Source organism: Gopherus flavomarginatus, chromosome 5 (genome assembly GCF_025201925.1).
Source record: "Gopherus flavomarginatus isolate rGopFla2 chromosome 5, rGopFla2.mat.asm, whole genome shotgun sequence".
Taxonomy (NCBI): Eukaryota; Metazoa; Chordata; order Testudines; family Testudinidae; genus Gopherus; species Gopherus flavomarginatus.
In genome coordinates this window covers 65,683,560-65,699,695 of record NC_066621.1, presented here as the reverse complement: position 1 = coordinate 65,699,695, position 16,136 = coordinate 65,683,560, and the positions used below count along the sequence as shown (strand labels likewise).

Genomic DNA, 16,136 nt, shown 5'->3' with positions numbered 1-16,136 from the left:
AAAGCTTTGTTCTTGCCCAGTATTCTGCCACATCATCCCACCACTTCACTTCCATATTGTACATGGAGTCCAAATAAAGAGTTGGGGTGTGATTGGCTGGGTGTGACAAAAAAGATATTGGGTCATCCCAAGTGACACATGCTGTGACTGATAATTTATGAAGAGATAAGAGGTGAACTTTTATTTCTGGTTTGACAAATATATTAGCCCACTCTTATTTTGTGTTTTTTTAAAGTAAACATACAATATGCATGTAAAAATCAACAAAAAAACAGTATTCACCCCCATTGGATTATTTTATAGATAAATTAGTAATTTAAATGTTTATCACATTCAGTCATTAATGTGATGACATCTCTAAAACTAACCTTGCATTGTTGTATTTTTAAATGTCATGTGGTACTCAGTCTAAGTATATTATATCTATTCTGTAACGGTTCTTTTATCATGCTCATCACCACAGTATCTGAGCGCTCTCCAGTAGTGCATTAAACAGCATGACTACACATCTGTCATATTTCATTTGTTCTCTCATCCTCTCCCCAGGGATAGAAGCATATGCAGTGGAGTGTCTTGTTTTTGCAGACATATATATAAAATATATATTTATATAAAATTTATATTTAAATAATAAAAACCACAAGTTGATATGTGTGAGAAGGCAAGGTCAAAGAAAAGCGCCTTGGAGCAGAAGGTGGTGAGGTTTGTGATGGGGCAATTCATTCTACATTCAGAGACTGGCCCCAAGAAAGCTCTTTCTGCTGCACAGACAAGCTTTATCCTTTTTGTAGAGAATTCCATTGTGCCTGAGGAGCAGAGTTCTCAACTACACACAGTCTTTGTTCTGGATCTTAGAAAATCTTTTAGATACCCTGGGCCCAGGCCACTGAGCGTCTTCCAGGTAGGGACTCGAACTCAATGCAAAATTCTATGGGAAGCCAGGGTAGGGAGTGGAAGACAGAAGTGATGTGTCAATGGAAGCCTGCATGGCTGAGGAGATGTCCTGCGGTATTCTATATTAGTTGGAGTTTTCTAATTGCTGAAGGCTTCATGCATAGGTATATCACATTATTATAGTCCAGACAAGGGGTGACTAATAAGTAAGACCATGTCATTTTCCACTTGGAAGGGACAGAATCTTTTAGCCAACCAAAGATGGCAGAAAGCATTATTTGCATCTGTTGCTATGTGAGAGCTTAGTGTGAGCGAGGAATCTATAGAGCACTCTTAGGCTCTGACTCTTAATTGGCCAACTGCAGATCTGTACCTTCAACATAGGAGACTGCACAGTGGATGCAAGTGCTTTATCTTTATCAACCAAACTGCAGTGTCAAAGAGGGAAATCAAGTTTGCTTGATAAGACCTGTTTTCCATCAAATCATTTTGACAGCAATTTATCATATTCCTGTCTTTAACTCATTAGTAACTGAATCCATCAGCTTTTCCATTATTTTGCCTGGGATTGATGTCAGGCTTACTGGACTTTAGATAGCTAGGTCATACCACTTCCACATTTTGAATATTGGCACAAAATCAGTTCTCTTCCAGTCTTCTGGAATTTCCTAGGATTCAAAAATTTATTAAAAATTAACCGTGGTGGGTCACAGCTCTCCTTTGTCGGTGACTGGGGTGTGGGCAGTTGTGCCTAGTGTTTGGAGTAGGCATCAATCGCTCAGACTCCAGGATCGGAAGCAGAGTCGGAGGCCAGACTTCAGAGCCAAGAGTCAGAGGAGATGTCAGGAATTGGAACTGAGGGTCAAAACCAGGTTTCCAGGAGTGAGACAAGACAAGAGCAAGGCTGGGTCTGATTCAGGCAAAAGGTTGGGAACAAGCAGGTGCAGAAGCTATGGCAGCCATGGGCAAATGCTTTAAGCAGCCGCTGAACTGCTGCTGCTGGCTGTAAGAGTTGGTCTGTGCCAACCAATCAGGTGGTGCAGCCAATTAGATTGACTACTACAGGCCAGCTGTGCTTGTTAGGTTGCCTGGAGACTACCTCTGCTGCAGGCCCTGGTGCCTGACATCCTTAGCCAACTCTGAGTACATGTGGGTGCATGTTATTAGGGCTAGCTGATGGGCTGGAAGGTAGTTTGGCAGCCTCATGTGATACAAATAGAGAGCATAAATATTTATTGAACAATTTCTGCATCAATATTAGCCATTTTACCATCTGCATCTAGTAACATGCCTGTATCCTTGTGTCATTGCTAGGATTTCTTTAGTTCTTACTATTCTTTAAAAATTCCTTATTGTCCTTAGCACTGCCAGCCATGGTTTGTCTTTAGCTATGCAAAGCAATTTTCTACACTTTATAACTTGTAATTTATATTGATTGCGGACTATTCCCCTTGTTTCCCATATATTAGCTTTTTATTTCTAATTGCTGCTTCCATTTCCCCACTGAACTAGGGTGGACTGTTCGCCAATATTGATGTTTTTCTTGATTGTGGAATTGTGGCTTTTTGTTCATCTCATAAATTCTCTTCTTTAAGAACTCCTTATTTTCATTCACTTTTTTCTGTCTAAATCTTTTTCACCCAGTCAGTATCATTCATAATTTTCCTCACTTTCAAGAAATCAAGAAACCACTGAAGCACCAAGTATGTAGTTACTGGTTGGACCTGTCCTCTGTTTGCCCAGAGTTTGTAATCAGGTCATAATTGCTTGTTCCTAGGCAACCACCAACATGCAATCCAGTGATTAATTCATCTTTGTCATAATGAGGACCAAAATGGTTATGTTGGGTGCAGTGCCTTCAGTGTTAGAATATTATCATCTATAACTTGTAATAAGTGGAATGATGCTTTTATTACTAGCTACAATAGACTTCCAGTTTATGTCTCCCAAATTGAACTCCCTTATAACAGCAATGTTCTGTCAACACATTGTAGTTCTTAAGGAATAACTCAACCTGCTAAAATAAATAAATAAATAATTGGAGATATACCTATCTCCTAGAACTGGAAGAGACCTCGAAAGGTCATCAAGTCCAGCCCCCTGTCTTCACTAGCGGGGCCAAGTACTGATTTTGCCCCAGATCCCTAAGTGGCCCCCTCAAGGATTGAACTCACAAACCTGGGTTTGAAGGATTGAACTCACAACTGTGTTCTCTGGTTTGATTCAGTGGACTGTATACCCGACCCCACAGGACCTTGTTCTGTGCTTTGTTAGTTAGCACATTGATCCAGATGCATTCAAGGTCTTGTGGTTCTGAGTTATCAAAAACTGGAAAACAGGTGTGTATACTGTATAGTGCCTCCTTCCCTCCCCCCCCCACATTTTTACCCCCTCTATTCTTCCTAAACAGGTTATTACTAATTACGTGACTCATGCCACCAGGTTTCAGTAGGCCAGTTAAGTACTTTTTTTCCTTCATCGATGAACATTTCTAGTTCTTCTTACTTGCTATCCAGACTTCTTGCATTGGTATATAAGCAGTTGACAAATTTATTCTTTGCCACATCAGTTCAATTTGTTCATGGCATCTTGAGTTTGAGATTTATACCACACTTGCCTCCTTATCACCCTCCTCTTGAGTTGGTAGTTTAATGCCCTCGTAGCTGCTCCAGCTGGTCTCCAACCAAAAAGTTTAGCTCCTACTATGACATATAGGCCATCCCATTTGTACAGCTTCTTCTTTCACTGAAATGTGGCCCAGTGTTCAACAAAGCAAAACCTTTCACCTCACACACATCATGCAGCCAACAGTTCCACTCCAGTATCTTCTGCCTTCTGTCTTACCTGCTCATTGGACCAGTAGGATCTCTGAGAAGATTGGACTTCCCTTTTCTTCCTTCACAAATCATATCCTCATTCCAGGGAGATGGCACATCATCCTATTGTCTTTGTGTCCCTTGCTGAACTCTATTGGCTCTTCTTAATATGGAGCTACCAGTGCTGATTGTTTGCATTCTTAGAAGGTTTGAAAGAACCTCTCTTAATTGCTGCTTATTTCATACTGCAAGGATCCCACTCAGGTATGTCCTGTATAGCTTTCTGTTTCAGTCCTACAGAGACAAGGTGTTATGTAGTTGACTTGCTCAGTATCTGAAAATGTTTTGATTCTTCAATTTGAGTTGAATGCAACTTGCCTCTTTCCCCTCTTGGTTACAAATTGCCTGTCCACTTCTTTGGTTTCTACTCTCTCCAGTTCCCTTACTGATGATCTGTCCCCTTTTGGCATCTGTGAGAATAATTTCCGAATGTGGTAGTCCAAGAAATCTTTTGGTTCTCAGATGCTGCACAATGTTGCAGCTTGTGCTTGCAGTCAATGTATCTTCTCCTCCACCAGCTTGCATTTCATACATGAGAAATCTATTTGGCCTTCCTGCAGAAAGGAAAACATAGTACATCCAAGGCAGGTCACAGCAATTGTTCTTTCACTATCCATATCTGCTACCTGGTGTAGTGTAGAGCCATACTTAAAACAGGAGTCAGATTCCCTCTCTAAAGTCTCATTGAAACCGATCCAGTTTGCTGCTGTTCCTGTTTGCCTGGCAGTTGACTAGTATCACTGCTAAGTCTCTTCTCTCAGAAACAGGGAGGGAATTACCACTCAGACTTCAAACACTGGTTTGGTTCAAAGCCACAAGACTCCAACTGACAAGGCCTTCACTGAGAGACAAACAGACCTTTCTCAGCTGGTGAGCTCAAGAGTCCAAAGCTCAGCCACACAACACTCATACAGAACAACCAACCAACAGATGGTACAAATACAACACCTGCCACCAAGTCCTTCTATCTGCAAGCATAGACCCATAGCTTCACACTCCAAAACACCCGTTTGCCACTCCTGTTTCTCTGCTAAAGGTTGTCTGGGTGGGTGGGTGGGGTCTATGGAGGGAGAAGGGCTGTTGACATGGGCCACGAATAAGTTTCAAGTCAGGAAGTTCCATGCTTCAGGTACATCACAGCTTAATGGTTGTTGGGACAGGTCACTTGGGATGATCTGAGACTCACTTTATCACATATAGCCTTCCAAACCCCAGCTCCTTATTCAAACTTTATATTCAAAATGGAAGAGGGGAGAGAGGAGTGCCGTTTGGCAGCACAACATGGAGGAACAAAAGCTTTCTTTAGAGGAGAGATTTATTTCAGATCATTCAGAACAAACTGACAGTCACAGGGCTGTATCACTTGGGGTGACCCAAGATGCAGTTTGGTACAAACAGCCAATCAAAACCTAACTTCTTAATCAAGCCCTGTGTACTGTATGGAAGTGGAGATGTGACAGCAACCAGTCCAACCAGTTAATTATTTGGTCATTTCTTTAACAAAGAATTAAGTAATTAGTAATATGATTGAATAAGATAAAAAATTAATATGATGAATTTTCTAAACATTTGATCTTACACTGATTTATTTTTAAATAATTTTGCCCTTTGAATAAAGAAATGGGGAGCCATGACTAAAGAGCTGGTACCATGATTAAGAAACTGGGAATAAGGAACCAATTTCCGCATCGTCTGACAAAACCTTTGAACCCAGATGCAGACTGAATTGGGGAAAAGTGCGTCCAATGAATCTGTTTAGCCATGTTGATGAAATAATTGTCATTTAAAACGATCTGCTTTATTTGAACTGCTTAATGGATGGCAACCAAAGGATATCTTCTTTTACCTTTTGCATTATTTTCCTGTGTCTTTTTGGGCTCGTGCGGGAGAAATAATCAGTTCTGATTTCACTGAAATCCTCTTCAGGACTGAACCTACATAAAAGTAATTTTTTAATATTGTAAGTGCATCTCTGCTTTCATTGTGTTCTGTTGTGTAGCTTATTTCCTATGTCTTTTATGTCCAAAATCAGACTTGAAAAGCCAATGATGCAAACTGTGCAAATGAAATAACCTTGAAATGAGGTTTATATAGATGAAACTTACAGTCTTCCTTGTTGCTATGGTTACTTACAGCAGGTCGCCTAGTCAGAATGGTTCTGTCATCAGCAACGAATCAGAAAAGCCCAGTTCAGGGAGAAGCTCTTCACAGAAAGTAATGGTACAGCAGAAAATGACAAAAGATGAGGGAAGAAAGAGAAATGGTGAGAAGTATTTCCTGATGAAAGACCTACTGTATGTCTGCAGTTATTTCCACAGAGACACCAACACAGAGACATGCTATGTTGAATTTCTCCTCCACCTTTGTCGTACACTTACTAGTCCTTCATGCATCTATTCTTGTTTATAGCTTCTCTTTTTCTTCTGTGCTGTAATACACTATGCCTTCCTTAAATCTGACATGGAACCGTTTGTTGTTTGCACAGTTCTATGGGCCTTCATAAGCCTTTACTGATTTTAGCAGCAAACCAATGAAATGAAATGTAGTGCTTTTTAGTAGGATAAACTGGGGTTGGTGTTTCTCTGTGTATGCTCTAGGACACTCATTTCAATTGCTGCTGCCTCTCAGCTGGTCCAGATCTGATAAAGTACATTAATCAGATAACAGTTTTTTGTGAAAGGGTATGAGGCTTCGATGCTCTCTGTTATCCTCCTCCTTTTTGCTGTCTCTTTGCTAATGGGCTCAGTGACAGCTCTTCCTGGCACTAAAAGAGTCTGATGCTGCACTAGACTTTGTTTACCAGTCCTTTGTGATGATGCTGATCTTGTGATTTAAAGTGTATAAGGAGTTGGATTTTAATAAGTGTTGGATTTAATTCCCTACTCTTTTTGCTTTTTTGCTTCTTCCTCTTCAGTTTTAGCCCTGTGTTCATAGCCTTGTGAAGCCAGACTCTGCGTGAGACATAACGATTGCTTCTAGAGGGGAGAATTAAAATACATGTGACCTGCTAAGGTTCTGTCACAGGCACAAGAAGATAATTCCTGCTTTGTTCATGATATTGCAGGGAGGGAATGGGAAGCTGAAGCAAACAGAAAATCTTAATACAAATCTCTAACCCCTTCCTACTTCAGTAAATCAGTTGTGTAATCTCTTTGGTGCTTATGATACAAATGGCATACAGTTATAACATCTCCCTGTGGTGATCCTTACATGTGATATAAAATGCAGTGTGGCTTAAATATCACCTGTTTAACAAAAACATAATACCATATACACAGATATATAGAACAGTAGACAAACTCTATGTTCTGTATGGCAAAACTGCACTGCATTTTTTATTCATTCTGCAGTTTCTGTATATTTAGTAGCAGTGCATTCTACAGGGGCTATAGTGTTGGTACAATTGAAATGTTCCCTTTTAAAATAACTTTATTATGCATGTCATAAATCAATGTATAGAACACATTCCTTTTCTTTGAGTTGCATGCTGATACTATTTGTATTATTTTCGGCTGACAAAGCTGTGATTTTACTAATAAGATCCCCAATCCAGCAATGACACCCTGTCAACTGCTCTTGGGGAAGTCTCTCTAGGGGTCCCCCTTCAATTCATCAAGATTAGACCACTCTGTAACCTCTTAACTTAAACTGAGTCTGTCAGCCCTTAAACTCCTTTTGTCTCCCTGTCAGTTTCTCAGAGGCAGCCTGGAATGGGGCTGTTACCCCTCTGCTATCTAAGGCCTTTCTGCCTCCCTTCTCTCTCTGTTATCCCTCTTTTATAGCTGGGCTTGTTTTCTTTATCGGTCACAGCTGTGGGTGCATGTCTTCAAGACTGGCAGTTCTGGCAGGCGCGTGGGTGTGTGGTCAGCTTGCAGAGAAGACACTCCTCTCCCTTCTGCCCATGCTCAGTATGGGATTTGTAAACCCAGTTACACACCCATTCTGAAGGACTGCTGCACCTGTATGTTGCTCCATTAAAGGCAATGAGGTCCTCTACTTGCATACTCCTGGGGCAATTCTGAGACTCAAAATTAAAAATTCTGTGCACAATATTTTAAAATTCTGCATACTATATTTGTCAAAATAACACAATATAATCATGCCAGTTTCAATAATTTTGGTAATTTATTTCAAAATATCTCCCAGCAAGTATGCCTGTAACAATATAGACAAAACAAAAAGATTCAGGAAATGATTTTTTTTGACAAATAGATTCCCTCCTAGGCCTATTAATACAGAACGTTGAGTAATTCATTTGAATTACAATACAGAAATGTATTTCCTGCACCCCCAGATGGCAGGGGAAGGATTGTTTGAGAGTTGGGGAGCCTCCCCTATGCAGACCCTGGCTGACCCCTAGCCTCTCCCATTCTGTCCTTGTCCCCATGTGTCCCTGCAGCCCCCTACCCCTTGTCCCCATGTGTCCCTGCACTCCCCTTCTCATGTTGCCCTGCAGCCCCCCCTCCCACTGAGATCCTGGCTCAATGCTGTTACCTCACCATCTCCTGTGCCCGTGCTGCAGTCTGTGCCCCTACTAGCCTTTCTGAACCCCAGTCTGTGACCCTGCCCCCAACAGCCTCGTGTGCTCCACTCTGTGCGTGCCATGGCTCCTCACTTTCCTCCGCTGTGAGGAACGCAGTCTCTTTCTCCACCTCCCTGCCGGCTGGCTGCTCTCTCTTCTGATGCCAAGGCAGTCTCTGGTGGGCAAAAGGTGTAATTGCAGAGCCTCTCCAGCGGAATCTATATTCTGTGAAGAAAAAAAAATCTACAGGGGACATGAATTCTGCATGTGCAGTGTTGCATAGATTTTCCCCTGGAGTAACTTGCAGGATTGGTGCCAAAATATTTTACAGCCCATATAAAACAAGCTGTGTTAGACAACAATCTATACATTTTTCTTAATGTCAAAATCGCTTTCCTAATGTTTCAAAGATTGCTTGTTTTATAGTACAAAAATGGTGGTGGTTTCCAGAGTTAAATATTGTATTTCCAGGCTATGATTTTTTTCTACATGAGAGACCATTCAATCAAACACAGCTTCATTTATTGTTCATTTATCTAGTCAAAAATATTGTAGTGGGGGTATTATATTTTGGTTTTCTTTAGAATGTTAGGTTTTAAATCATCAAAGAAAATTGGTGAGAACTTTCAGTTCTTTCTTAAACATTTCACTAATACTTTACATAATCTCTACTGATCAGAATTCTAGTGCATCAGCAGAATAGGCAGAATAGCTGTCTAAAGGAAACCTGCAATACTGTGTAAGACAATACATGCGTTTTATTTAAAATCTCCATTTAGGTGAATTTTAGCTTAACCATTATTAGCAAACAATGACTTTGTGCTTTTCAAACTGTACTGGAAAACTAATAGCTGCTGTATTCTCTTGTGTATTTGGCACTGCCTTCTCCTGTTCTTCCAAAACCAAGCTCAGCTAGCTAAGATGATGCAAGGGAACTGTCTAAGGCTGAATCTTTTTCCATTAGGGGGCAGAGTAGCAGTGGAGCTAATTTATAGCTACTATTACTGCAAAGCTAAAGTTGCAATAGTCATTGCTGCTTGTATGTCCCTGAACCCTCTACTGAGAGGCCATTGGCTAGTGGATCTATGTAGCAAAGGATTTACTGCCTGTAACTTCCCTAACAACTCTCTTGGCACAGGGAAACCACATGGCGTGCAGGCCCTTGCATGCTGGTATTGAGCTACTTCCACTGTGCCTTAGGCAGACTGTATTTGGGGAACAGGGGCATGATTTTCCCCTAAGTAAAATAATTATGTTGATCAGAAATTATAAATGATTAATGAAGAGCCAGATCATATCCCCCACTCTGTCAGTGCTCACATCACACCCTTCCGGAATGGAAAAGGGCTTCAGCAGTCTTCAGAGGATGATCATACTCACTTCCCTGGATCCCGCAGAAAGTACTCCAGGGGTCTCCAGGTTGCACACATTGACGGAGGAGGGGTTGAGAGTCGGCAGTCAGAGGTATACACATCATTCCCCCACCAGCTCTGTGGTGGACATACCCATTTAACAGGGTTCCCTGATGCCACCCTAACAGCACAGTTCCACAGAGGGAAGATGTTGGGGGTCATAGGTCAGGCATGGGAGGTACTGGGCCTCCCACTCATCACCTGCAATCCTGCAGAGTTTGGAGGCCAGCCCTACAGTGCTTTTGGGGGTAGGGGGTAGAATCTTCCCCTTCTGATAGAACAATTGGAGACAGCTATCCATGAAGATTCCTTCCTATTTAGCCCCTCAGAAGGGGAAAATCATGCTCTAAAATGCCAGGTTTGGGTTATTGATATTACAGGCATATTATTTTTTCAGTTTAAAAAAGCAAAGCAATAAGCCATCATATTCTTCATGTAATGTTTGTCATATTTCCCTGTGCTATGATTTCAGACATTGCTGTCATCTGTAGTAGTGTTTTTATTGCAGAACTTTATCTTTATCCAAGATAATTAGCATAGGGATAATGTGTCAGCTATTTATCCTTCCAGTTTAACAAAGGGGCTGTTTTTCTTTTAGACTGCTCCAGCTATTCAGCATGATTGTAGCCTGACACCCCTAATCGCCATGTTAGGAAAAGGAGCACATATTTTCTCCCCTGAAAATCGGCATCTTAAATTGGAATGAATTCCTTGCTAGTCACATGGTTGATTTGGGAACTCCAAGTTAGATTGGCTCATTAGTTGCCATAGTTACAGACCAATTTTAGATTCTGTTCCTCACTGAAACTCTGTTATACAGGAAAATGATAGGACTAGGTGTTTGTTTAATAGATAAACTCTATTTGTCTTCTTTCAAAACCTACCCATAATTCACGCCTACAGTATTTCAGCGCTGCAAGTGAACAAACAGCAAATATGAAATCAGGATATATAAAAAGTCTTGATTGAAGGAACTGATATTATGGAGGCTTCAGCAGGGACTCTATAGCTGAGGTGGTGTTGCAGTTTCTACAGAAAGTTGGGCTAAAATCCCTCTTATTTTGGACTTTAATGATCAAACTCAACTTTTTGTAGGAAAACTGAATTTTTTTCAGTCAGTCTTTGATGAAGAATTATTTTTAAAATGACCCTTTTTGAAATTTTGAACTTTATTCTATTTACTTTGAGTTCTTCTCACTTAAAAAAAAAAGTTGCACAGGCTTCAGACTTCACCCAGCAAATCATCTTTACAATCTCTTGGACGTAGTCTAGCTACTGGGACTGGAAATAACATTTAATAGCCTTTCTCTAATTTGTCACAGCTGATTTAGTAAATGTGACACTCCATACAGATCAGGAGACTTAAGAAAAAGTGCCTATATATTTTCATAGGAAGAATAAACATTGAGAAGAGAACCCACATGGGTGAGCAAGCAAGGTTGGGAGGGGCAGGAGTGCAGTAGAAGACATGGGAATGGTAGTACTCCCCAGTCTTCTCTACCTGAGAGACTGAGTATGGCTTGGGAGGGTGGGAAGCGAATCCCTGTACTCACATCCAGATCAGCTGAGCTGTTCCCTGGCTCATCATACACCAGCCAATGAAGGTTTCATGGAGAACCTTAATTGTGGCATTTTCCTAACTTATGAGTGCTTAATTTTTGTAATTGTAGTTCTCATATAATATAGGTTTCCTTGTGTGTAACTTCCTAGTTTTTTAAAAAAGCAAATTGAAAAAATAGAAATTCCATCATGTGGAATAATATTTACACCAACACAGAACACCAGCAGGGTTGGAACCTTTAGATCACCTGCCACTTGAGCTAATGGAGCAAAACAGAAGAAGTAGGTTATCATTCTCCATGTGAACCCACATTAGAGTGTAATAAGACACTAGGCACAGGCCCTTCTGCTCCTGTACCCACCCCCTCATCCTTTCCTTTCTGCCCTGTCCCAGTCCTCTCTTCTCCTCCCCCAACTTCTCATCCCAGTTGCAGTCTCCTTGCCTAGCCAGTCCCAATCTCCCACCCTGGACTTCCTCTCTAAGTCCCAATCTTCCCCCTGCTGTTTACCAGCCTCCTTTATCTTCCTCTCATGATAGTCTATTTTATTCCCATCCACAGGCTATTTGCCCAGCCAGGACCAGTGCCCCATCCCCAGGCTTCTAATCTGATCTGTGTCCCTTGTCCATTTCCCCCTTTTCCCAGTGGTTCCTTGTCCCAAACTCCATGCTCAGCCGGTCCAGGTTTCTACTCCTTCCCCCCAAATTCCTCATCCAGTCTGTCACCCTGACTCCCAGTTAGGGTGACCAGATGTCCCGATTTTATAGGGACAGTCCCAATATTTGACGCTTTGTCTTCTATGGGTGCTGATTAGTCCCCACCCTGTCCCAATTTTTCACACTTGCTCTCTGGTCACCCTGTTCCCAGTTAGTTTCCTGCTGCACGCCTCCAGGCTCCTGACCCCAACCTACTCCCTCTGCTGTCTCCCCCATCCATTTCAGCTCTTGTTACCTCCGTGTTTGAATTATGCTGCCTGGGTTCCAGAAGGGGAAGCACTGAGAGCTCTGGACACAGACTATCTGCTGTCTGACCAATGCTTAAGTGGGGACATCCTTTGTAAAACTTTTCCGCCCACTTTCATGAGTGTTGTATTGCACGTGAAAGTCCCACAAGTGGCAATATGCGGAGGTCATCTTGATGTAGAAAGAAAGGTTATTTTTCAGTTGCTCGTTCTCTGGAAATGTTGCCTCAGAATATTCATACTACCAGCCTGTTGTCGTCTTTGCTTCTGAGTTCCTCGCTTGGGCTCACCAGAAGGAACTGGGTGTGGCTGGGAACCACACAGACCTCTTGGTACCATAAACTGGGGGTACTTATAGTCTCAATGGGCACTGTATTTCTGAAGATTCCTGAAGCTCAGCAGTACCAGGGCCACATCCCACAAGTGTGAATATACAGAGGGAATGTTCTTAAAGAGCCATGTTTACTACTGTAAGCAAGCTTTCTTTCTCCCTTATGGGCACTTGATGCTCCATGATCCATTATGAGCTCCTCATCTTCAATGCATAGAAGCTCCTCTCTCTTTTAAAATAATTAGTCTCTCTCTAGTTTCACAGTGTACTACCAGCAGGCTGAGCAGCTGAGAGAACAGATTCCATCCCCAACTCCCTAGTGTCTCACCTCCACTTCAAGAATCAGGAGTTTCTTCTGGATCTCTCCTCTATCTCGGGGGAGGAGATTTTTCCATAATATTTTCCCCTCCTTTTTGGTGCCCCCCCTGGTAGAGAGAGGATCAATGGAGAACAGGAATGTGCAAGATCTAGTGCTGGAGGAAAAAACCTGGAAATGTAGAAGGCCCAGCTGCACAAAACTCACTGCCTCCCAATGTGGCTGCCAAGTTTTAAGCTCTCTGAGGCAAAAAAATCAGTAACCTGAGCTGGCTTTGCAGAATCTCCAAGCCAGATCTCTGGCTGAGTGCTCCAGACAGAGGTGAAACGTGGCAGCAAGGTTTTACTCCAACACCACAAATGTATCAGGCACGCCTTAAGCTGCTTGAGGTAGAAATTTAATTGCAGGAGATGACATTTTTGGAAGCAACAAGCCAGATCTCCTTCGCTGTTTTTGCTCTTTGGTTCTCTGACTCCTGCAAGTTTTGAAACAAAAAACACAGTTAAAAAAAAAAATTCCGGGTGGCTCAAATTCCCCATATTTGTTACCAGTTACTATTACATCTGGGCAGGGAGAAGATTCTGTTCATTGATCCTGTTTTCCTCTTAGTTCCTGTAGATGTGGGTTTGTGAAATGTGGCATAGTCTGCCATTTCCCCATTCTTTTACTACTCCCTCCACTGCCTTTTCCTCAAGGAATCAGTAGAACAGTCTAGCTGTATAACCAGCCTGCTCTTCCCCTTGCTCCTCTCTCAAGAGCGAGACAACCCAGTCTTCCATTTTACCACTGCTTTCTCTCTCTTTTTTTTTCAGGATGCAGCAGAGCAATCTAGCTCTTTCAACTAGCTTGTCAGTGTCAATGGATCTTCTGTTTTGACTCTATTGAGTTAGTGTGGGCTTGACCCAGGCTGCATTTTTTACTACTCCTGCCGATTGCTTTTCTTCCCAGTGCAGCAAAGGACCCTATCCTTTACAGCCAGCCTACCTATTCTATCAACACAGCCGAAATCTGCAGACTGAGGTGTGATTAAGCTTTTCTCCTTCCAGTTTCTGTTTATTCCCAGATTGCCCTAATCTGCCCTTTTATTGAGCATGACTGAAGCTTTCAGCTAAGTGACAAAGCTGAGAGTATCTGATTGCTCACAGTTTAGGTCTGCCAAAGGGTAATCCAAATGGCTGTGATCCTGCACTAAAATGTCATCAGTAAGGGAGCAGAATGCACCGTTTTGTTGCCCAGCTGCAAAATCACTTCAGCAAATGTTTAATGCTCACAAGCTTCAAGGATGACTGCTCGTGGCTGGCTCTCCTCTCCTCCCACCCCTCCATCTTTTCAGCTCCTGCTTCTATATACCATGGCACAACAGAATGACAACTAAATCACTGAGACCTCAAACAATTAATAGAAACACAGTGGTCCAGATACCCACAAACTTTGATGACTGCAGATGTGAGTGCAGCATTCCTGAACCCCTTCAGACTCCCTGACTAACAGCCTCTTGGCTTGGACCCTGAGGGTATGTCTTCACAGTGAGTGACAGCCCAGGGCAGTAAGTCTCAGAGCCCAGGTTGACAGATGGAAGCTTGCAATACCGTGCTAAAAATAGCTGTGGAGATGTTGTGGCTTGGGCTGAAGCTCAGGCTCTGAAGTCTAGGGAGGAAGTCGGCTTCAGAGCCTGAGCCATAACGTCTACACAGCTATTTTTAGTGCTGTAGCCCGTGTGCAAGTCTCTCGACCCAGGCCCTGAGACATGCTGCTGTGGGATGTGTAGATGCACCCTAAGAGGCTTTGCTTTCTAGAGCATGAATATTCAGGAGGACTCATGGACTTCCTGCTCAGCTCTATAAACTGTCTGATAATCTGAGCATTTCAGGGGATATGGAGATCCTGGAATTCTTGGTGCTTTTGAAAAAGACGAGGATCCCATTTTTTGCCTCTCAATCAGGGAGGATATTGGAGATACTGAATACAGTATACTGGAGTTCTTTCTATGTGGGCTTTTGATTGTGTCTGAGTCCTAGCTTCCTGAAGGTCCAAGTCTGTTAGAAACTTCATAGCGCATGTCTTCCACTTCCAGCTCTTTTTGGCAATTTTCCAATTTCTTGAAGCTGTGTCTTTTTTCAGAGACATTGTTGTCAGGAAACTGGGGGAATGATTTGATGCTTCAGGTGACCTCTGAACCTTCTCTTTTGAATATATAGAGGAGTCTTCTCTGTACTTTCTGTTAATTCTTTTCCTGTTAGCAATTATATTATCTGGAGAATTAGTAAATAAATTTGGTGGGCTGTCCATCTAGAATCCTTATGCGCAGTTGCCAGATGAGGTAATTATCAGGCTTGCCCCAGAATTTTCTATCCACCAAAATCATGTTTTTCACTTGATATATTTACTTGCTTTCCATAACTAGAGAAGTAGTTGAAGCATTCAAATTCTGTTTACATAAACTAACCCTTGAAGAAAATTTTAGGATTAGTCTGGTGATCTGTGAAAGGTTTCAAAGCATCCATATCCATTATTTCCAGGTGGATACATTCAGGAGTTTGTCAGGACTACAGATTGGTTACAGAAGAGCCCCCTACTTTTCTGATAACTCATTCAGTCAGGCATGTGGCCACTTTGTTGGCAGATCAGCACAGGGCTTCATTCAAGCAATTTGCCACATGATTACCTGGTCTTCAGTGCATTCTTTTATCCATTGCTCTAAAACAGATGTTATCATTGACTGACATGACTTTTGGAAGAAAGTTTCTCCTCTTTTTCCCTGAGTTTTTCTTCATTAGAACTCTTCACACGGTGTGGGAAGCAGAAAAACAAATCGCCCAACTAAACAAAACATTTAACTGTTCTCAGATAAGAGCTGTTTACCTCTCAGTTTTCTTGTGTTCTAAGGGCTTGTCTACATCAGAAAGTTGCAGCGCTGGTGAGGGAGTTACAGCGCTGCAACTTAGGAGGTGTACACATCTGCAGGGCACCACCAGTGCTGCAACTCCCTGTTTGCAGCGCTGGCCGTACTCCCGTTTTGTCTCGGGTGTAGAGGATCCAGCGCTGGTGATCCAGCGCTGGTAATCAAGTATAGACACTTACCAGCGCTTTTCTTGACCTCCGTGGAATAAGCAGGTATCCCAGCATACCTGAGGAAGCCTCTGGTAATCAAGCTGGTCTCCTTCCCCGGCTTGCTATCGCGTTCCCCGAACCCCGAGCAAGCAGGTCTCCTTCCCTGAGGTTTGCTGGGTGGTTCGGGGAACGCGAGAGCAAACCGGGAAAGGAG

The 16,136-nt window shown here is 42.4% G+C and overlaps 1 protein-coding gene across 1 annotated transcript in view; it reads left to right on the top strand.

Moving 5' to 3' along the window:
* Window positions 1–16,136, top strand: part of KIAA1549L (KIAA1549 like) — a 228,887-nt gene that overhangs the window by 161,770 nt on the left and 50,981 nt on the right. Inside the window, exon 12 of the mRNA XM_050955195.1 lies at window positions 5,906–6,033. Coding sequence (XP_050811152.1) covers window positions 5,906–6,033 — 128 coding nt within the window. The remainder of the gene's footprint in view (window positions 1–5,905; window positions 6,034–16,136) is intronic.